At 35.8% G+C, this 23,726-nt stretch overlaps 2 protein-coding genes across 2 annotated transcripts; one reads left to right on the plus strand and one right to left on the minus strand.

The window, feature by feature from the left end:
* The first annotated feature begins 25 nt into the window (after positions 1-25).
* Positions 26-4,477, plus strand: hmgb2b (high mobility group box 2b). Its single transcript, XM_067370754.1, has 5 exons — positions 26-108; positions 1,841-2,000; positions 2,079-2,230; positions 2,306-2,480; positions 4,111-4,477. The coding sequence occupies exons 2-5, from the start codon at positions 1,851-1,853 to the stop codon at positions 4,276-4,278; spliced, it is 645 nt and encodes a 214-aa protein (XP_067226855.1). The 5' UTR covers positions 26-108; positions 1,841-1,850; the 3' UTR covers positions 4,279-4,477.
* Positions 4,478-9,861: 5,384 nt separating this feature from the next.
* Positions 9,862-22,779, minus strand: sh3gl2b (SH3 domain containing GRB2 like 2b, endophilin A1). Its single transcript, XM_067372252.1, has 9 exons — positions 22,653-22,779; positions 16,821-16,889; positions 15,213-15,285; positions 14,623-14,766; positions 14,320-14,453; positions 14,089-14,247; positions 12,844-12,947; positions 11,752-11,876; positions 9,862-11,536 (listed from the first exon to the last, which is right to left on the minus strand). Exons 1-9 carry the CDS (start codon positions 22,695-22,697, stop codon positions 11,340-11,342), a joined length of 1,050 nt encoding a protein of 349 aa, XP_067228353.1. The 5' UTR covers positions 22,698-22,779; the 3' UTR covers positions 9,862-11,339.
* Between the last annotated feature and the right edge of the window lie 947 nt (positions 22,780-23,726).

Here is a 23,726-nt window from a genome sequence, read left to right on the forward strand (position 1 = left end):
CCAGGCAGTCGTGCGTTCTGCGCGTCACGCATACGCAGCACAAGTGATCACGTGGGACACACAGTAAGGAGGAGAGGCGCGCGCTGGTCTGCAGAGAATAAAGAAAAGGTTTGTTGGATTTAAAAACTACATTTTTGATCAGTTTAAACGCGTGTTTTCGTATTTAAACGCGCGCGATGCTGTAGTGTCACATTATCTGACGATGAGATCGCGGTTTAATGAGGTTTTTGATGGTTTGAGTGAGTCCGCGCGCGCGCGCTCGTGTTATGCAGTAACCGGAGCGCTCGCGCAGTTAAACCGTTTTAACGGGGATTCGGGCAGAAACGGCGCTCTGCGATCCGTTTCACGCGTGCATTGAGTTAATCTGGTGTTTATGGATGATAGAATGTGTTTGGATCGAGAGACGAGGGAGAGGGGGGGTGGGTATGGAGGGAATTAGGCGGGAAAGAAAAATGGAGGAATCTTTGTTCAACAAAAAGCCTCGACCAACTCAACAAAAGTGTTTAAAACATCGAAATCCGCCTGTTTTAGGTCAGAACTAATTTATGCATTTCAATGCAACTTATTTTTTTTACATGCATTTTATTTATATGTATTTTTTTTGTGAATTGCATCTTTAATGTAGCGTGTTTTCAGCGATTATAAACATTATATTGTTGGATTTGAGTTGTTAATGACTGATGTCCATATAATGCAATTATTTCTTCAGTAAAATAACTTTATTTACTCTAAATATTTTTTTTTTTAAAATTACAATTTTAAATGCGCAAACATTTAAATTAGTTTAAATGCATGCATTTCAGTACAACTTTATTTTTTAAAAATATTCATCATATTTGGTTTTTTAAAATGATATCATTTAATGCAATTGTTACAAATTGAATTATATTTTTATCAAGCATTTAAAATCAAAATTGTTATAGACAATATTAATCAGTTACTGGCCAAATGCTTCTGATGTATTTTTCAGATAACTTGCAGTGCTTCCCACAGGTTTGAAATATACTTGCGGTGGTAGCCGGGTGAAAAATCCTCCTATTACCCACAGCGCAAAAATGGTCTACTACATGTGACCAACAAATAATGTGTGATTTTGTTTTTGTTTTTTCTTAACAGTATTTTTATTTATTGAAATTTGATGGATCTCCTTTTCCGATGTTCTCCTTGCTGTCATATAGTGTCTTTTCTTCCTGTGGGGGAGGCTACAATAATTTACTATGAATTAAATGGAAATCAAATTAAATACAATTTATTGTGTAACCAAAATACCAATAATGCCCAAAAGAAAAAGAAAAAAACTTAATTTTCAATTATAAACACGTCTGAAATACACTGGGACTCTTATTTTGAAATGTCTATCCTTACAACCATCTAAAACATTTTATATAAAGGTCATTATGTAGGCATTGTAATAATTCATCAACTCGAGTTCATTAGTAATCGCTTGTCATAAATCTGCGCTTTTCATTGATTGAGAATCACGTTGAAGCGCGGTTGCGCGAGCTTGTAGAACGCACAACAGTGCCCCCTTGTGACTTTGCAACATGCAGCGCTCTTTGTGAAATATCCAAATATGCAGCGCACATGGGAATGTGAGCTAGTAAACTGTTCTGACGCACATAAGGAGCAGATACGAAACACGTGGGGCGAGGGAAGATTTTCAACTAGTTAATCAATCGAGGATACAAAAGTAGTAGATGATAAAAATAATAAAAGCATAAATGTGTTTCCAAATATACCTGGGCGGCCCGCCCAAGTAAAGCCTGTGTGTGTGGGAAGCAGTGATGTATAAGTGTGTATTTAATGCTTGATTTTCAGTAACTGTGTTATTTTCTGTCAGTGGATCAGTCATGGTGAAAGGAGACGTGAACAAACCCAAGGGGAAGACGTCTGCGTACGCGTATTTCGTGCAGACGTGTCGCGATGAACACAAACGCAAGAGTCCCGACGTGCCGGTCAACTTCTCCGAGTTCTCCAAGAAATGCTCGGAGAGATGGAAGGTGAGCGCTCTCGTTTGTGTCTCTCGCTCTCATGTGTCGTTGAATGAATCGCTCAACCGTTTCTCTGTCTCTCTGCAGTCGCTGAACGCTTCGGAGAAGAGCAAGTTTGAAGACAAGGCCAAAGCGGATAAAGTTCGTTACGACAAGGAGATGAAGAACTACGTGCCGCCCAAAGGCGTCGGCAAGGCGGGCAGGAAGAAGAAAGACCCGAACGCTCCCAAACGCCCACCGTACGTCCCGCACATGAGCCCAGAGCACACTGAAATACTCGTCTCAGTGATTTTAACGGCTCTTTCTCTGCGCAGGTCTGCGTTCTTCGTCTTCTGCTCGGAGTATCGGCCGACGGTGAAGAGCGAGAACCCCGGGCTGTCCATCGGAGAGACCGCCAAGAAACTGGGAGAGATGTGGTCGAAACAGAGCATTAAAGACCGCGCGCCGTACGAGCAGAAGGCCATGAAACTGCGCGAGAAATACGAGAAGGTGGGAGAAATTATTATATATTAAATTAGATAATTATAATATACTATTCCATTTATATCATTTCTTTTTTATTTTATAATTAAAATATATTGTGTAACTTATGTATAAAATTATATATATGTGTGTGTGGATAGTGTGTTATTATCATTAATAAACTAAAATATTTCTGTCATGTTAAATAAAATAAAAATATTAGTTGGGAAAACTTAATTTATTATTTAAAATGTATTAAAAATGACATTAGTTCTGCAGGGTTTCTGTGGGTCTTACAGTCTTAATTTGACCTTTACAATTTAAGGCCTTAAAAATGTCTTAAATTGGAGCAGAAAGTCTTAAATTAAGTATCATGGCATTGAATTAGGGTCATGTGATTACCGTGAGGCAGAAAACGGGTACAGACTCCCAGAATCCATTCATAAAACTGGAATTTACTGTATAATGCAGAATGTCACGGAATTTCTCAAGTTTTGGATGAATAAATCAAAAGTAGGACAGACACTCGACACTAGCGCTTGTTCGGGACTAGAGGATTTTTGAAGGATCAAGTGAGAGAGAATTTTACTTCCCCGACCAGACAATAGCCTGATTAAACCTCAGTAACACACACACACACACACACAACTATGGAATACACACCGAAACACGAGAATGATTCTGCATTCATTTAGTGTCAGTGGCGATTGAAAGAAACTCAACACACACCGGTAAAAAACTTTACACTGATTCCATAAACAAGTTTAGTCACTTACTTTTTAAGTGCAGTATTGATGTTTCTGTTGTTTCAGCAGCGAAACTGTTCCAAACAAAGATCACCGCAGAACTGTGGCGCGACTCACAGAAACACTGGTTCATTAATGAATGATTTGAAAGAATCGATTTAGTTTCATGTTTATATTTTTTTCCCAACATTTTTTTTTATTTGTATTTTCTAAAAATATATAAAACAATCTCATAACATTATTTAATGCAGTTGTAATTTTTCAGTGTATATGATTTCCTTTGATTGGTTACAGCCCTATAGTGTCGTCTTATTCTAATTACGTGTATTGATCAAATTTAAGAATTTAAAATGAAAGATGAAGCAAATATTTAATAAGATTAGGGGGAAAAAAAGTGCCCTCGAGGTAAATGTCACAAATGTAAATATGTCACAGATGAGAATATTGCTTCAGAACTTTTAAAAAATGGCTGTTAAATTGTATGTTTCATGATTTCAATTGATTTGACATGCACTAATAAATTTTAATTTAACCATTAAAACGAAGTAAAACTAAAAAATAAAATAAATATACTGATTTCATAGGGCCCTAAATTAAATTGCATGCACTCCAAAAAAGGAAGGGAAAAAAAACAGGGAAAAGATCTTCCTCGGGATTTTTGTTTTCAGGTATTAATATCTAAACTTCCTTAAATTAACTTCCAAGAAATGAACTCTTGTTTTTTGAGAAATGTTAAAGTGTTGAATTCAATTTATTGCTTATTTTCTTGTATCGGTCTCTGCAGAAACCGTTTTGATTGATATCAGATATTAAAAACTCAAATATGATGCATCATAAAGTTGATTTGGGGCTTGATGTTTATCTGATCACATGGGCGTGTCTAGAGTGTCTGACCTCTCTCTGATTGGCAGGATGTGGCGGCGTACCGCGCAGGGGGCGGAGCTTCTAAGAGGGGGCCGGGTCGACCGACGGGCTCAACTAAAAAGGTCCAACCTGATGATGATGATGATGACGACGACGATGAGGAAGAGGATGAGGACGAGGAGGAAGATGAGGAGGAGGAGGATGATGACGAGTAGAGAGTGTTTGTAATGCAGCATCACTGATGGGCTTTATCTTGTTTTTCCATCATGTACATGTTTGACGACTCCAGCAATAATGCAAGTGTTTTTTTGTTTTGTTGGGTTTTTTTTTTTTAGATTTCTTCTTATTTTTGTACACGTCCTGCAGTCGATCCTATAATGTGTAGAAGTGCTTTTTTTATAATAAATTTTTAAAGACATAGTTTGGGAAATTCATTATTCTTTGTGTTTCTGACTGTTTAGAGTGTTTAACTGACATTCCCAGAATTCACTGGGGTTTTAGTTTTTTTGGAGGTGATTGTGTCACATCTTGTTTGATGAATGTTTATTGCATTATTTCAGTGTTTGTGTCTGAGACACTTTATATATTAGCGTTTAATTCAGAAGTCGAGATGAACTTTGATCCATCATATTTTCCACCTGAATTAAGGCACCTCAGTATATTATACAGGTAAAAAAATATATATATATATTTTAGTATTTTAACATTTCAGTTAATAAAATACACATTTATTACTCTAAATTTAAGTTCAATCTGTAAAACTTAAAATGTTGCTATTATTAAACTTTTTAAATCTCATTAGAAAAAACATGTGGCATATGACTGCCATAATTCTGAATTTTATGTCATTTTTATGTGATAATTTTGGCTTTTTATCTCATAATTATGACAAGTCAATTTGAACTCAATTTCAACTTTTTGTCATAATTATGATTTTTTTACTATAATTTTTTTTAAAACGGTGAAAAATTAAATAATAAAATTAAATATGCATATTACAATTAATATAAATACAATTTGGATTCAGATAAATAATGCAAAAATAATAGATATTACAATAGATGTTTGAAATAAACATTAAAAATTAATACTATAGAATGAGTGAGTACATAAACGTAAATGTAACTTTACAGACACAATATTTTCCAAATACATTAAGTTGATTTAGTATACAATTTAACTTATGCATGAAATATAAGGATGGGGTCCCTCATATTTGATCATATTTGATGATTAAAACATACAAAAAACAGCTCCAGGTCATTTTTTGTATGTCCAATAATTAGATTTTGTAGGAATGTAGCGTGACTTACATCTGACCTTCCTCTGACCTCATTTCATCTCTTCATGATGTTCGTAGAGCAGAACCTGTTCATGCAAAAGACATTTTACAAAATGCAAACCGCCGCAGTGACTTTGTGTTTATTCTCACATCAAGCGGTACATGTTTGTCGTCCAGCACAGGAAAAAGAGCAACTGAAATAAATACATGAACGATAATGGCAAAGATACACTATAATAACCGATTCATAAAGGTGAATCTCTGTAGTGAAAACATCAACATCACGTGCAAAACATCCCACGAACACATTCATTCACACCGACTCAGAAACACGTCACTTTACGAGTCTTTAACTGCGTGTTTCTCATGATTCAAGTGTTTATACTGCCATTCAAACACTCACAGATAATATATATATATTCATATAGAGCTCACAATGTGTGTGATTTCAGAATTATTGCCATATCAGATGTGACTGACAGGAAATCTGTGTGATAATACTATCAATAATAACACTGCAGATGCTTCATATAATCAGATCCAGTAGAAACCATAAAGATTTAAGATTCAGAGTGACTCTGGAAGCAAATTAATGACACAAAAGAAAAAAATGCTTTGGTAAATCTCAATTATGAAATGTTTAAATTGTGAGATTAAAAATTTTCATAATTTAAACATTTAATGTCATACTTGTGACTTTTAATTTCACATTTATAATTACGACATGTCGTTATTGCAACATCTTGTCACAATTGTTAATGTTTTAGTGCATTTCAGCTTTTCTTCACATAATTATTACTTTTTAAGTGAAATTTGACTTTTTAGCTCATAATTGACAAATGATAATTTCAACTTTTATCACATAATTACGACAGTCGCAATTTCAACTTTTTGTCATTATGAATTTTTAAATTATTTTGACATCTCACAATCTCATAATAATAATTATGAATTATGTCATTATTACAACATTTTGTCACAATTATTAATTTTTTTGTGAATTTCAACTTTTCATCACATAATTGTCACAATTTCAACTTGTGTCAATTATGACATTTAAGTCAAATTCAACCAGACATAATTTCAACTTTTTGTCATAATTATGACTAAGTTTTCATCTTATAATTGCCTTAGTTTGTCACACAATTACATTTGTTTTATGTAAAAATTATGAATTACAAAAGCATTTCTTTCTTATGTGGAGGAAATTAATTAATTATTGATACATCTTTTAAAGAAATGCCCATTATTAATATTCATTATTATAGTAATATAACTATACAAATTATATTTTGCATAAATAAAGTCTTTTTTTAATAACATTAAGGAGTTTTGCACTGTGACAATATTTTCATGACAATTAAACATTTAATCCTAAATTCTCATTACTGTAATTTGTAAAAAATGTATCGTTAACCATTAACCGACATCAGTGACTTAAGGGGGGGGGGGGGGGATTCAGTGATTTACATTTAATTTGTACTCTATGAATGTACTTTACAACTGACAGCTTATAAATTCTCTGCAAATGCTTGTCATGAAAAAAAGTCACAGTGCAAATAAACGACTGTCCATTAATTACCCCAAAAAATAAAATATAATTATTTCTCTCTGTTGGTTTGAGGTGAAATACGAGCTGGACGTGATCTTCACAGGTGCGACGCGACGCTCACTGAACGCAAAAACAATCACAGCCAATCAGAACACACAATGCCACATGGGCGGAGCTAAACGTCAAAACACACCAGAAATCAAAACAAAACATCTTGTGGTGCTTCGCTTGCTGCGTTCACGGCTATTCAGGACGAAAACCCTCGAAGAGCATGAAGGAGATGAGATGCATGTGTCGTAGTGTCGCACCTGGTTTAGACGCTTCATCAGCTACCACGACAAAAATAATAAACTCTCCAATATGTTTCTAAACAAAAACTTATGGAAGCTTATTACCGACATGGAACAAAAAGATAAGAAAGGTAATTGCAACCTTTGATCTCATTATTCAGACTTTTAACTTTAGACTTTCACAATTTATATCTAATAATTTAGACCTTATTTCAATTCTGAACGCTGTAAAATTGCAAAGGTCAAACACGTCCGTCTAGCGCGTTTTTACATTGAAAAACAATAGGAAAAAAAGGAAATATTAATTGTAAGTGGGCAAGGAAATATTTTTCAAAATCGTGTATAAAATCAAAATCACAATATTGATCAAAAAATTGTGATAGTATTTTTTGTCCATATATCGCACAGCCCTAATACAAACAACTGTGAGAAAAAATGTGAGATAAAAAGTTGCAATTACTTTTTTATTCCGTGGCGGAAAAAACTGCAAGATGTAAACTCAGAATTCTGCGAAAAAGTCAGAATTGCAAGATTAAAAACTCGCAATTACTTTACAAAAAAATAATTCCGTGGCAGAAAAAAAAATGAATTGTGAGATGTAATCTCAGAAGTCTGTTAAAAAAAAAAAAATGCAAATTTTGACTTTTTATTTTTATTCCGACATTGTCATCATTTCAACTTTTTGTCATAGTAATAACTTTTTAAGTGAACATTGCAAATTTTCATTTCATTATTATGGATTAGTTAGTATATCCTAATTTTAACTCTTTTGTAAATATGACTTTTTAAGTAATCATTATGACTTTTCATATCGCACAGCCCTAATATAAACTGTGAGAAAAATTCATAATTGTGAGATAAAAGACACAATTACCTTTTAATTTTTTTATTCTGTGGGGAAAAAAACAAATTTTGAGATGTAAACTCTGAATTCTGCGAAAAAAGTCATAATCGTGAGATAAAAAGTCTAAATTTGAAAAAATTTTATCCTGTGGGGGAAAAAAAACGAATCGCGAGATCCAAACTTAGAATTCTATGAAAAAGTCATAATTTTAAGATTAAAAATTCAATTACTTGTTCATTTTTTATTCCATAGCGGAAAAAAACTAATAGCGAAATGTGCGAAAGTCTGCGAAAAAAGTCAAAATTGTGTGAGAAAAATTTGTAATTACTTTTTAATATTTTTATTCCAACATTGCCAATTTTAAATTTTTGACATAGTTACGACTTTTTAAGTGAACTTCACAATGACTTTTTAATTTTTTCATTCCACGCCGAGAAAAAAAAAAAACGAATTGCGAGATGTAAACTCGGAACTCTGTGAAAAAAGTCATAATTACAAGATATAAACTCCAAATTCTGTGAAAAGAGTCATAATCATGAGATAAAAACTCGCAATTTTTTATTTTTTTTATTCTGTGGGGAAAAAAGTTTTTTCTTTTTCTGCGAAAAAAGTAATAATTGCGTGATTAAAAACTCTTTTATGTTTTAATTCCGTGGCAGAAACAAGCTTCCACTGACGCTCGTCTGTCGACATACAGTACGGATTTCAAACGAAGGCCGGAGACGTTGAAGGCATCAAGCGACACACAGCGCGAGCTGTGCTGAAGAACATGGTCCATCAACCACTAAAAAAAACAAACGCTGCTACACTTCAGCCTGTTAGACGGCCGATTATACACTATACATGTTCATCAGCTGCAATCAATCGATCAGTTTGAACATTAAAAATAACCTTTCTCACAGCACGTGCTCACAAACGTCACGGCACTAACAACTAACCACTAAAACTACAGTAACTAGCATCATAATCTACTGTGGGGACGATCGCACACACACACACACACACACACGTACGTTAATAACCAGCTCACTTAGTTAACACAATCTTGGCATTTGTGGAAATACCACTTATTATTTCAAAAATAAGACTTTATATGCTGCTTTAGGAAACATCTGCAATCAGAGAAACCTTCATGAAGTTCAGCTCAGCTAGTTTATGATGGTTGAACATGGCTGATCATTTATGGTTGAGATCAGTGGGACCATCTCAGTTAATGTGCTGACTGCTGGTTGACCACCCTGTTGTTTTCTCAGCAGAAAACCGAAGTGTGTGCTCTGTGTTCATTATCCTTATTGCATTTTCATATTTCACTGGAAATTATGAAGTAGTTTGAGAATAAATAAATAAATAAATAAATAAAGTTTGGGTTAACCCGCATTAACAAAGTTTCCCAACCACACTGCAAAACAAAACAAAATTTTGTCCTATTTTTGAGTAACACTTTACAATAAATTTCCATTTGTTAACATAATAAAAAATACTTTTATTGATCTTAGTTAATGTTAATTTCAGTGTACAAGTTATTATTATTATGGACCTGAGTTAACATGAACTAATAATGAAGAGTTGTATTTTTATTAGCATTAACAAAGATTAATAAATACTGTGACAAATGTATCGCTCATTGTTAGTTTACACAATAAATAACTTTAACTAATGGGACATTCTTGTAAAGTGTTACTATTTTTATCTTGGTTTCCAGTACAAATATCTAAACACGCTTAATTACATTTACCTCAGACACCGTTACTGACGATCCTCATTTTGGCTGCGTGAGATTCTCCAGCTTTGTTGTTGTTGAGCTGTTAAAGCTCCGCCCTCTTCTGGAGCAGCAGCTCATTTGCATTTAAAGGGACACACACAAAAACAGCGTGTTTTTGCTCACACCCAAATAGGGGCATTAAGCAAAAACTTTTTGTCATAGTAATAACTTTTAAAGGGAACATTTCAAATTTTCATCTCATTATTATGGCTTAGTTAGTAAATCCTAATTTTAACTCTTCTGTCATAATTATGACTTTTTAAGTGATCATTATGACTTTTCATATCGCACAGCCCTAATATAAACTCGCAACTGTGAGAAAAAGTCATAATTGTGAGAAAAAAGACGCAATTACCTTTTAATTTTTTTTTATTTTGTGGCGGAAAAAACGAATTGTGAGATGTAAACTCTGAATTCTGTGAAAAGAGTCATAATCGTGAGATAAAAAGTCTAAATTATATATTTTTTAAAAACTAATAGCGAAATGTGCGAAAGTCTGCGAAAAAAAGTCAAAATTGTGTGAAAAAAATTCGCAATTACTTTTTAATATTTTTATTCCAACATTGTCAATTTTAACTTTTTGTCATAATTACGACTTTTTAAGTGAACGTCACAATAACTTTTTAATTTTTTAATTCCACGCCGAAAAAAAACAAACACGAATTGCGAGAACTCTGTGAAAAAAGTCATAATCATGAGATAAAAAGTCACAATTTTTAATTTTTTTAATTCTGTGGGGAAAAAACAAATTGCGAGATGTAAACTCAGAATTCTGCGAAAAAAGTAATAATTGCGTGATTAAAAACTCGCAATTACTTTTAAAAAGTCACAATGACCTCTTTTATGTTTTAATTCGGTGGCAGAAACAAGCTTCCACTGACGCTCGTCTGTCGACATACAGTACGGATACAGTACATTAAGCAGAAACTCGCTTCATTGTGACTGATTTCTATTTCAAATTCAAAGTTATTTGGCTTCTCCAGTAAATGTATCGTGATTTAAGAATATTTGTGCTGGAAAACAAGACTGAGGAAGAACACCAGTTTTTGCAGTGCCGGCGCAAGTTTAGGCTCAAATGCATCAGCAGGCAATAAAATCACGGAAAGTCTTTTCTGGCAGGATCCGGCAGAACGTGAGTTAGAAGAAAACCGTGATTTAACGTGTGTAACAAACAGCAGCAGCGACGGGATCTGTCCTCGTTTGTGGAGCGAGATCCAGAACTTTCCTAAAAGCATGCTGGGATAGAGCTGGACTAAGTGAGGTTTATCAGAAGAGTGAAGCGAAGGCAAAATACAAAAAAATAAAACTGAAATACGAGAAAAAAATATAAAGAGACTCATGATTCACCACGAGTCCAGGAGCGCAAACACACACACACACACACACACACTGAGCACTGTTTCTCCACTCAGACGTGACTCCGCAATGTCTGTAATCTTCATCATCATCATCCTCCGAGTCACAGGAACAGGAAGTGAAGCTGTAGCACAGATGCACGATACAGGCGGCTGTTGGGCTGCTAGGCAGGAGCAGGGGTGGGCGGAGCCTAGTGAGGCAGAGGCACCAGGATGTCCACGTAGTTGACGGGGAAGAATCCTGATTGGCCGTTGATCATGCCCTCGTACCAGTTGTCGTCGATCTGATTGGTCAGAGTGATGATGTCGCCCTCTTTGAAGCCGAGCTCGCCCTCGTTCTCCGGCTCGAAGTCGTACAGCGCGCGACAGCATGGCTGATCCAACGGCGCTGAGAGACGGACAGAAAACTCGTCACTCTTACAGACTAACTGTGATACGAGTGCAAATTTAAAAATTAATGTACTGTACCTGATATTTGTCCAAATTAATTGATATCGAATCGAAATTGAATCTTATGCTTGTGAATCAAGAGTTAATCGTGAAATTTGAGTCAGTGCCCAGCCCTACACCCCTGTGTGTGTGTGTGTGTGTGTGTGTGTGTACCTGGTGAGCGCGCAGGTGATCTGGCAGAGTTGATTCCTCCGTTGTGATTCTCACTGGGCAGGTGAAGCTCCATGCGCGGTTTAGGGATGAACTCCTTCCGCGGTTTGTTGGACATGTCCTTTATCCTGTAACACACACACACACACACACACACACACACACACACACACACACACACACACATATATTGTAATCAAGCACATGTTTATAATTTAAAGGGTTAGTTCACCCCAAATAAAGAAATTTCTGTCATTAATTCCTCTCCCTCATGTCGTTCCACACCCGTAAGACCTTTGTTCATCTTCAGAACACAAATCAAGATATTTTTGATGAAATCCGAGAGACTCGTCCATAGACAGCCATATAATCAACACTTTCAAGGTCCAGAAAGGTACTAAAGACATCGTTAAAACAAAACTAAAATAACCACTTTATTCTACAATCTCTTCTCTTATGTGTCATTATCTTACGCAGGTGACGCAGTAACACCGTGAAGCTTCCGTGTTTACGTCCGAACGCCAGCTCAGTATTGGCCAAAGCTGGTCATGTGATGAGCACGACACGTGTGTGAAGCCAGGCAATAATGAGTCAGCATTCTGACGATGAACCTGGAAGCGCTGGACGTAAACAACACATGAGAATGACACAGAAGAGAAGAGATTGTTGAATAAAGTCGTTATTTTTGTTTTGTTTTTGCACACAAAAAGTATTCTCGTCTCTTCATAACATTAAGGTCGAACCACTGCAGTCACATGACTGTTTTAACGATGTCTTTAGTTCCTTTCTGGACCTTGAAAGTGTTGATTATATTGCTGTCTATGAACGAGTCATATTCCTCTCAGATTTCATCAAAAATATCTTAATTTGTGTTCTGAAGATTACTGAAGGTCTTACGGGTGTGGAACAACATGAAGGTGAGTAATAAATGACAGAATCTTCATTTTTGGGTGAACTAACCCTTTAAAGGGAACATTTACAGGCACATCTGATAATCTACAGTGTTTACTGTTGTGAATGAATGTCTCTCCCAGTGGATATACGTGTCACATGAGAGAACCAGGTGCATTATGGGAGTGTGGAGCATCAGCTGACCTGTCTTCCAGCTTGCTGGAGAGCTGCTGCAGGATCTCAGCGGCCTGTTGATGATACTCCACCTGAGCCTGAACCAGAGCCGCCAGCTGACTGACCTGCTCGATCTACACACACACACACACACACACACACACACACATTAGCACACTGCAGACTGTGCACTATATACTCTAACAATGTGTATATCTGCAATGGACTATACGTATGGAGCGTTCTTTAGAACTTCCGCATTAATATAATCCAGCTGGAGAACTTCCGGTGAGAGTCATGTGCTGGTGTGTTGAGCATCAGCAGTGTCATACTTAGTTTATAATCAGAATATAGTCACTTAAATATTCAGGAATAGCATTAATGTAGTTATTCAAACGTAAGACGGCATAAAAAATAAATAAATAAAGACGTTCCTCAGTGTTCCTCCTCGACTAAATTCAATTCGACCATCAGTTTCCACACTTTTATGTGCAAAAAAAGCACTTTAGTTAGATGAATTGAATAAATGTGTGTTTTCACAAGTGTGCTGAAATCATTGACTGACAGCTGCTGTGATTATAAAGAGAGAGCGGCGCTCGCTTTCTGTCGTTCATTCACAAGAAAAGTTATTGTTTTTCAGGAGATTTTCTGAGTATTTCATACTTCACATTGACAAAATGTATTTTTAAACCTAGTTATTTTATAATGTTTAATATTTAGTCAAAAGCGAAGTGAAAAACGATTAGAGGAAATGGCTGATATATGCACAAATAAATGCTACTTTGCCGCCACCTGCTGGTTAAAGTGGTAATTATTGTCTTTTTTAAATAAGTATTTTCTATCAAATGTTGAATTTCCTACATTTTTAAACGTTCGGTTTTACAATAGGGACAATCTCAGAAGGATGAACAAGTAATGTTTGTGGTCATCACATTAAAATAACATTTGAAGTGCTGGAGAATAATGTTTGTGTGTTTAATTACAGACAGCGTTTATAAACGATCCCAATAACTTTGTCTTTATGGCAATCAATAAAACTGGTTTACTGGCAAATTAGGTAAATGTGATAACTGCATTAAAATATGAATACAACATTATAAAGTCAATCTTTGATGTTTTGTGTCGATGTACAGCGAGTACAGAATGAACAGCTGACAGTTCACCGGAAACACTCGAGCTGACTTAACCACAACCAGGAAGTAACCGTGCATATAGTCCATTTGGACTTAAAATGTAAACCATTATTTTGTGAGGTTTGCATTAGCGTGACCGTACGTCGTTCTCCAGCAGGTTAAACATGCTCTGCTCCGCCACCTCTTTAGACTCGTCAAATTTCTCCAGCGCCTGCTTGATCTCATCGTCCGTCACTTTCCCCTGACGCTTCTTCTTATAATCGAAGTCCAGACGACGACCTTCCATCTTCTTCAGATGGTGCTGCGGGAGAAACACACACGTTTACACGCGTTCATCCCTCTCTCTCTGCCGGTTAACGGACTCGAACCGCACCTGAATCTCTTTGAGGTCTTTCTCGTGCAGGTTCTGCAGCGGGTCGATGAAGTTCTGTTTGACGTTTATATCTAAAGCGTCTTTCACCTCACCGAGCTCACGCATGGATTCTCCGGCGTCCAGCAGAGCCAAGCCTGAACACACACACAACTCAATATCTTCTTCAGAATGAATACTATCTTTCCAACATAAGTTTGCAACTGATTCAATTTCTGATGTTGTTTTCTACACGGTAAACATTCATGACTAATTTTGACTCTTTCTTGGTTGATTGAATGCTGTTATTTAACCAGGAGGAGTTACCGAAGCTGGACTCTTCTCCGAGCTCGCGGCCGAACCTCGTCATGGCGTCGCCCAGCACCGTCTCAGCCTGCGGGTAACCCGGACCCTTATCCTGACCGCGGATCTTAGACATGGTGTTGATCATGCTCAGACGCGCCCTGGACGCTGAAACACACACACGTTCAGAAGAGCTGCTGATCCACAGAATCTCACACACACACACACACACACACAGACACACACACTCATACACACTCACACACACACACACACACACACACACACACTCATACACACTCACACACACACACACACACACACACACACACACACACACACACACACACACACACACACACACACACACACACACACACACACACACACACACACACACACACACACACACACACACACACACACACACACTCATACACACTCACACACACAGACACACACACACACTCACACACACACACACACACACACACTCATACACACTCACACTCACACACACACACACACACACACACACACACACACACTCACACACACACACACACACACACACACACACACACACACACACACACACACACACACACACTCACCAGGGTTGGGCTGCAGGTATTCTGTGGTTTTGGTCATGATGTCAAGCACCGCTCTGCTCGTGGTGTCCACTTTCTGCACACCAACAAACACACAAGAGTTCACACCAACATAATACACACTACAGTCAAAAGTGTGGAAACTTTCTATTTTTAATGATTTTGAACAAAGTTTCTTATGCTCATTAAGGTTCCATTTTATTCCAAATTATGGTTTTCTATTTTAACATAATATAATTTATTTCTGTGATCAAAGCTGAATTTTCAGCATCATTACTCCAGTCTTCAGTGTCACATGATCCTTCAGAAATCATTCTGATATGATGATTTATTATCAATGTTGGAAACAGTTGTGCTGCTTAATATTATTTTATATTAAATTAAATTATTTATATTTATATTAAATTATTTTATATTATTATATTATTATTTTACAACCTGTGATACTTTTTCAGGATTCTTTGATGAATAACAAATTAAAAAATATCAGCATTTATTTAAAATATAAATCTTTTGTAACAATATACACTACTGTTCAAATGTTTGGGGTCAGTAATTTTTTTTCTTTCTTTTTTTTTGAAAGAAATTAATACTTTTATTCAGCACGGATGTGTTAAAATGAGATAAAGTGATAGAAAAGATTTATATTGTTAGAAAATATTTTTATTTTAAATAAAAATTTATATTTTAAATAAATTATGATATTTTTTTAACTTTTATTCATCAATGAATCCTGAAATAAGTATCACAGTTTCCAAAAAAATATTGAGCAGCACACATTGAAAATAACTAAGCAGCAAATCATCATATTAGAATGATTTCTGAAGGATCATGTGACACTGAAGACTGGAGTAATGATGCTGAAAATTCAGCTTTGATCACAGGAATAAATTACACTTTACTATATATTCACATAGAAAACAGCTGATTTACACTGGAATAATATTTCACAATATTATTGTTTTTTCTGTATTTATTATGAAATAAATGCAGCCTTAATGAGCATAAGTTCAAAAACATTAAAAATAGTAATGTTTGCACACTTTTGACTGCTAGTGCATGTTTTGCATGCTGGTGCTGATATGATTCCAGCAAGACCACAACAAAAACCAATCACGTCGACGTGCCAGCGGGCTTCAGCATATCATTAACTGACCGCACAAGAGTCTCAAAAGAAGATTATCCCGATATATTATTCTGTTGATACGTACAATCGGGTAGATTTAGCTAAATGATGTGTTTTTATCGTTATGTGTCTGACGTTGTAAAAGCGATATCATTGTGCAGCGTTTACCTCAGTAAGCTGACCGAGTGGATCTCTGAGCTTGTGCAAGTGAGTGGAGGCGAGGCTAATTAGCATATTCATAGATCTGTGTATATTAATGAGTGTAGAGTTACATTAAAGCTATTTTAAGGCAGGAACATTTTTAAATATGTAAACTTCAGATGACATTGATTAATAATATAATCATAACATCACCTTTTCTATAGTGCTTTATATGAATCAAAGCAGCTTTACTGTACCAACCCACCTAACAAAAATACGTTCCAAGAGCGTTTTGCTAACGTTCCCGTTCCCGTGTGTGTGTGTGTGTGTGTGTGTGTGTGTACCTTTTCCATTTCTTTGAAATCATCGTCCAGTTTGGTTCCTTCAGCTCCTCCCACCTTCTCACTGACTTTCTACAGGTGAGAAACACACAATATAAATACAATATAAAAATGATTTTCTTACTCTGTATCTTTATCTTGTTTTCTAAACATTCAGAAACAGTTTACAGTAAGCTTGTTAACATTAGTTGTGTACAATGAAAAACACTTCCAAAGCATTTAATAATCTTAGTTAATGATCATTTCAGCATTTACTAATACAATATTGAAATCAAACGTTGTATCTGATGAACCCAAGCTGGCAAGAACTCTTTTTATTCACTAACTTTAACAAAGATTATAATAATAATAATGTGTTGCTCATTGTTAGTTTATGCATTAACTGACTGTAAAATGTTTCCAAGCATGCAATTTTGCATCTCCTATCTTGATTTAAGTCTTGTTTTCTAAATAATTCATCAAAATTAAGAGCGTTTACACTTAAAACAAGAACAAATATCTGCCAATGGAGTCAGAAAAATCATTTAATTCAACAGAAATCAAGATGATTTTACTGACTCCATTGGCAGATATTTTTAAGCTTCATTTTGACACTTTTCTGCTTCAGATTTTAAATTTCCAGTAAACGTATCTTGATTGTTTAGATGTTTGTATTGGAAGAAACACTTTCTGCAGTGCGACTGGATGACTGTAAACTGCAGATGCATCACTCTGATATTAATTATGGGCTGTTTACTTGTTTTCCTCCACAGAACCAGTGAGGATCTTCACAACACAGAAGATAAATGTGACGAAACACACTAATGATTCATTAACAATGTTGAGTCATTATTACTTTAATATCACACACTATATATATATATGATGCTCTTGTTTTATTCCAGGCTCTGAATATCACTGTGAAAGTGATGCTGCGTGAGATGGACTGTGTGCACGAGAGCCAGTTTCCATAGCAACAGCGACCTGATGATACCATCCGACAGAAAATAGAGATGTACGACCCCCATCCGTCTGTCTCTCATCACATCCACACATCCGAGCGCTGAATGTCATTCTACTATATCATATTTTCAGACTTTCCTGTGTATTTTACTGTTTTACTGTATATAAGTTTAGATTTCACTTGAAAGATTAAAATCAATAACTGTCTGAAACCCAGAAAACAGGAAGTGGAGAAACTGATGACATCACAAAGAACACCTACAACATTCTCAGGAAGCAGTCAGTGTCCATTCATGTGAGTCACATGACCAGCCCAGATCTCACAGAGACAGATGTCTGATTGAAGGCATTAGTAATTAGTGATCAGAACATCTACTCATTACTGAACTCATTAATATCCAGTTTACTTGATCAGATATCACAGATATTTGTTCTTGTTTTAAAGGGTTAGTTCAGCCAGAAATGAAAATAATGTCATTAATTACTCTCCCTCATGTCGTTCCACACCCGTAAGACCTTCGTTCATCTTCAGAACATAAATTAAGATATTTTTGATGAAATCCGATGGCTCAGTGAGGCTGGAGCAATGACATTTCCTCTCTCAAGATCCATTAATGTACTAAAAACATATTTAAATCAGGTCATGTGAGTACAGTGGTTCAATATTAATATTATAAAATGACGAGAATATTTTTGGTGCGCTAAAAAAACAAAATAACGACTTATTTAGTGATGGCCGATTTCAAAACACTGCTTCAGGAAGATTCGGAGCGTTATGAATCAGCGTATCGAATCATGATTCGGAGCGCCAAAGTCACGTGATTTCAGCAGTTTGACACGCAATCCGAATCATGATTCGACACAACAGATTCATAACGCTCCGAATCTTCCTGAAGCAGTGTTTTGAAATCGGCCATCACTAAATAAGTCGTTATTTTGTTTTTTTAGCGCACCAAAAATATTCTCGTCATTTTATAATATTAATATTGAACCACTGTACTCACATGAACTGATTTAAATATGTTTTTAGTACATTAATGGATCTTGAGAGAGGAAATGTCATTGCTCCGGCCTCACAGAGTCATCGGATTTCATCAAAAATATCTTAATTTGTGTTCTGAAGATGAATGAAGGTCTTACAGGTGTGGAACAACATGAGGGAGAGTAATTAATGACATTATTTTCATTTTTGGGTGAACTAACCCTTTAAGATGCTCTTCTATTTTAATTCGGAACATAGTAAGCGACAGCGTTAGTAGTATAAATACTGTCCACATGTACTGTTACATCATCATCAGTCAGAGTGATACTCTGTGACGTGATCACTGCACATGTCAATCAGACGCTCACTTCCTGTGTAAGTGGGCGGTTCTTGATAGTCAAAAGTGTTTCTGCACGAGTGTAACGTACACACATCTCTCTCACTCATGTCTAGATCAATCCGTCAGTCTGAAACGCCTGTTATGTAAGAAGACCGATATGAACTGAGAGAAGCTCTAACTGTCCGTCCATACTGTGTGTGTGTGTGTGTGTGTGTGTGTGGACAGTATAAATTAAAGATGTGCAGTGCAGCAGGTTTACTCTGAGCATGTATTATTCATCTCTCTCCTCTTGTACGTGGTTTTCATATGTTAGTCGTATCTCAACACACTCCTGACGTGTTTATGATGTTCAGATCAACTCAATCTGTTCACAACTGTGTTTATTTATATAAAGATAATAACATATTCATACACAAATACATTTACATACACATAAATATATGCAGACACACTGTAAATGCATTAATTAATTATTTAAATATTGATATCACAATATATTTTATAAAATAGTAAGACTAGTATCATGATTAAAATTATAATTATATTAATATAATGTATAATAAATGTACCCTATTAAAATTTCATTTGCTTCTGTTTTGTTTCTCTGCTTTACTTTACTAAAAGTATTAATACATTAAATTAAGCATTAATATGAATTACCCGAAGCAGATCTGTACAGGTGGACAGGGTTGGGGAGTAACGAAATACTTTGTTGCGCATTTAAAATACAAAATTTGAGTAACTGCATTTCATTAGTTACATTTTAAATGGGAGGTAATCAAATTACAGTTACATCCGAAAAGTATTTTAGATTACCAAAGTGATTACTTTTTACTTTACTGAATTTTATTGTAATTTATTTAATTTAAACATTAATGTAAACAGTGATTCTCCAACTCAGTCTGCAAAAGCTACAGTTCTGCTCATAAGTTTCATACCCCTTGCAGAATATGCAACATTTTAATAATTTTAAAATGGCATGTTATTTTTATTTAGCTAGTACACTCCTGAATAAGCTATTTCACATAACAGATACTCCACAAGACCAGCGTTGCCAAGTCCGAGGTTTTCCCGCAGAATTGGGCTACTTTAACACTGTTGCCGCAGGTTTTTCATGTCAAATAACATGATATTTAGCCCCTGGAATGCAAATTTTATGCGACTGGGCTAGTTTTGAGTAGCAATTGGCTGGGTTTTGTTGCAAGAACCTGGTAACCCTGCACAAGACTGAATTTATAAAAATTGTCCCATTAAAAAATTGACATACCCTTGAATCTTAACTGCCCTGTCAGTACCTGGAATAATTCTAATTTCAACTTATTTCACAATTATGACTTTTTTTCTCGCGATGGCGAGTTTGCATCTTACAATTCTAATTTTTTTTTTTAATTGATGTAAACTCACAATTGCAAGTTATAAAGTCAGAATCGCGTGTGATAAAAACGTGCAATTCTGACTTTTTTCTCGCAATTTTTTTCCTCAAAATTGAGTTTATATCTCAGAATTCTAAATTCTTTTCTCAATATTGCAAGTTTATATCTCACAATTCTGACTTTATAACTCGCAATTGCAACTTTATATCATGCAATTGACCCTTCGCAGGGAGTTTGATTGACAAGCGATCTAACCAATCAGAACGCTGAATCCACCATTTTCGACAAAGCAGTCAGGAGTTAGATTAACCTCGGTGGACTTGAAATTGAAAAATGGTGTGTGTACTGACGTCTTTCCGAGTTTGAAACAACATTCCTTCTGATGTTCATTCATGTTTATTTGATGCTATAAATGAACTAGTAGGAAGAGATGATCGGTTCACGAGCCGCTTGAGATGAGCCACTACAGAGATCTGTCACGACACATTAAAGAGCCACAAAACGCTTTTTATTGTCTGAATTTATTAGAAAAACTACACAGTTTTAAAGCTGGGACGTTGTTTAATATCATCAGTAACCTGCTCCGTCTTGTCTGTCGACGTGTTGTCAGTGTCCTCTTTGCTCCGCGATGCATTTTTCACTGCGTGTGGCGTGACAGCGCCATGGCTTGTCGGACAAAGCAACAGAAACTAAGGGGGGCGGGTCTTTGCAAAGAGTCAATTCTGAGAAAAAATGTAGAATTGTGAGCTGAAAACTCACAGTTACCTTTTTTTTTGTTACATAGAACTTCATATTAAAATAAAGTATTTCGATTAAGTTACAAAACTTGGGTAATCTAATGGAATACATTATAAATTACTTTTTAAAGCATGTATTTTGTAATCTGTAGTGAAATTCTTTTTAAAAGCCCTGCAGGTGGAGCTGGGGAAGGTGGAGGGTTTCTGAAAGCGCACTGCAACTGTTACAGCAAATGCTGGTCAGTATTTAAAGGTTGAGCAGCGAGCTCATTGGCTACTGATACAGCAGGAACCAATCAGCTGTGCCCTATAGAATGATGTGACTGTGAGCAAACTGAGTTATGGACTACGCCATCTAGAGTTTCATGACAGAATTTTGTATTTAACTAATGGAACATTATTGTAATGTGTCACCACCAATTATTAAAATATTATAATACATATTTATTAAACATATAATTTAATGTTCCAAATAAAGCACATTTGCTGACATCATCTCGTCTTGTTTAAACACACACACACACACAATGTGTGCAAGCATCCAGTTTCACACACTAATCTTTCCAGATCTCGAAGCATTATGAGTGATTCTAGACTCTCTTTCTACTTCTGCTGTTTGTCTGATGAATTCAACATTCAAAATTTATTATCCAAATCCAATGCAACTTTAATTACCAGTGAAGACTGAACTAAACCACTAATGTGACATTGTTTCTGTTCCCTTTGAGTATTGATTCATGTTGACGTGTGCGCATTAAGGACAGAGTATTGATTCACATTTCTATTTCTGGTGGGCCGGGAGCTATTTTAAACAAATATGTGCCATGGCATGTATTATCAATAATCCTTACTTGGATAAAATAAATGAATAAATGTAAAGTATTTGATGTGACAAGCTGACAATCATCATTATAGCAAAAAAAAAGTAATAAATGTTTGTTTTCTCTAGCAACAATTTGTATTCATATTTTTTTGTAAATTCTATCAAACTAACCATTTAAATTTATATTGTAAAAGATTTTTTTTTTTAGATTTCAAAAGTATTTTCAACTGTTTTTCAAAGGCGTGAATGTTTAATGTTTAAAATATTTTTATATTTTATTTTTATATTCGAGACTTTAATGTTTGTTTCTACACAGAAAGTGACTTTAAAAAAAAATAAACACAAATATTAGTCTTTTTCTCCTCAGGTGAGCATCATTTCAGCGCGCGCGGCCGATTACATAACGCGCGTGAATATTCGCGATCACGTGACGGTGCCTGGTCACCCGCAGGTCTCGCGCTGTTTTCATACATTCAAAAACGACCACACTGACTGCAGATAAGCGCCAACAAACTCGTTTTCTGAACTCTGACTCAAATGAAGAGTGTGATGATTGATGACTGATGGTTTCATAGAGACCAAACCCATCATCATCATCATCATCATCAACGCGAATAACGGACGGATTCAGCTCTTACCTGAGTCGCTTTGTGAAACTGCTTTTTCAGCCCCGCCACAGACATTTCCGCTCTTTGTTTATTCCCTTCCGCTCCTCTTTAATGAAAGGGTTTTTTAAGAGGCTTTTGAGGTAAAAAAAAATATCCGTTACGGTCGCGCGGACTCGCCGAGTGTCTGGACCGATGATCGCGCGCGTGACGTCACACGACCCGCCCTGAGCGCGCGCGGATGGTGAAGAATCAGACATGAACCAATAAATCATCGTTTGCGCGAGTTTGAGCTTCAGGAAGACTTTCAGCACCGCGGACAGCAGCTGATCACATGAGCTCTGAGGACACGTCATGAGCATCATATAATCACTTCTCTTGAGGGAGACCGGGGCTAGTTGTCACATAGTTTGCGTACTCCGTTTGTCTCAATTATTTATATTTTTACAAATTGGGTTTTTTATTAGTAGCAACATTAATTAAGGGGTTCACCCAAAAAATGAAAATAATGTTATTAATTACTCACCCTCATGTCGTTACAAGACCTTCTTTGATCTTCAGAACACAAATTAAGATATTTTTGATGAAGTTTGATGGCTCCGTGAGGCCTGCATAGCCAGCAATGACATTTCCTCTCTCAAGATCCATTAATGTACTAAAAACATATTTAAATCAGGTCATGTGAGTACAGTGGTTCAATATTAATATTATAATGCCACGAGAATATTTTTGGTGCGCCAAAAAAACTAAATAACGACTTATTTAGTGATGGCCGATTTCAAAACACTGCTTCAGGAAGCTTCGGAGCGTTATGAATCTTTTGTGTCGAATCATGATCGCTTGTCAAACTGCTGAAATCACGTGACTTTGGCGCTCCAAACCGCTGATTCGACACACTGATTCATAACGCTATGCAGGCCTCACTGAGCAATCGGATTTCATCAAAAATATCTTAATTTGTGTTCTGAAGATGAACGAAGGTCTTACGGGTGTGGAACGACATGAGGGTGAGGAATTAATGACATTATTTTCATTTTTGGGTGAACTAACCCTGTAACATGAACAATTAAGAAATACTTCTAAAGCATTTAATAACCTTAGTTAATA

Source organism: Chanodichthys erythropterus, chromosome 20 (genome assembly GCF_024489055.1).
Source record: "Chanodichthys erythropterus isolate Z2021 chromosome 20, ASM2448905v1, whole genome shotgun sequence".
NCBI lineage: Eukaryota > Metazoa > Chordata > Actinopteri > Cypriniformes > Xenocyprididae > Chanodichthys > Chanodichthys erythropterus.

Coding starts and splice junctions, on each gene's coding strand:
- hmgb2b (XM_067370754.1), top strand. CDS start 1,851: ATGGTGAAAGGAGACGTGAACAAACCCAAGGGGAAGACGTCTGCGTAC. Junction 2,001..2,078: donor AATGCTCGGAGAGATGGAAG/GTGAGCGCTCTC, acceptor GTCTCTCTGCAG/TCGCTGAACGCTTCGGAGAA. Junction 2,231..2,305: donor AACGCTCCCAAACGCCCACC/GTACGTCCCGCA, acceptor TTCTCTGCGCAG/GTCTGCGTTCTTCGTCTTCT.
- sh3gl2b (XM_067372252.1), bottom strand. CDS start 22,697: ATGTCTGTGGCGGGGCTGAAAAAGCAGTTTCACAAAGCGACTCAG. Junction 15,286..16,820: donor ATTTCAAAGAAATGGAAAAG/GTACACACACAC, acceptor GTTGGTGTGCAG/AAAGTGGACACCACGAGCAG. Junction 14,248..14,319: donor AAGACCTCAAAGAGATTCAG/GTGCGGTTCGAG, acceptor TTTCTCCCGCAG/CACCATCTGAAGAAGATGGA.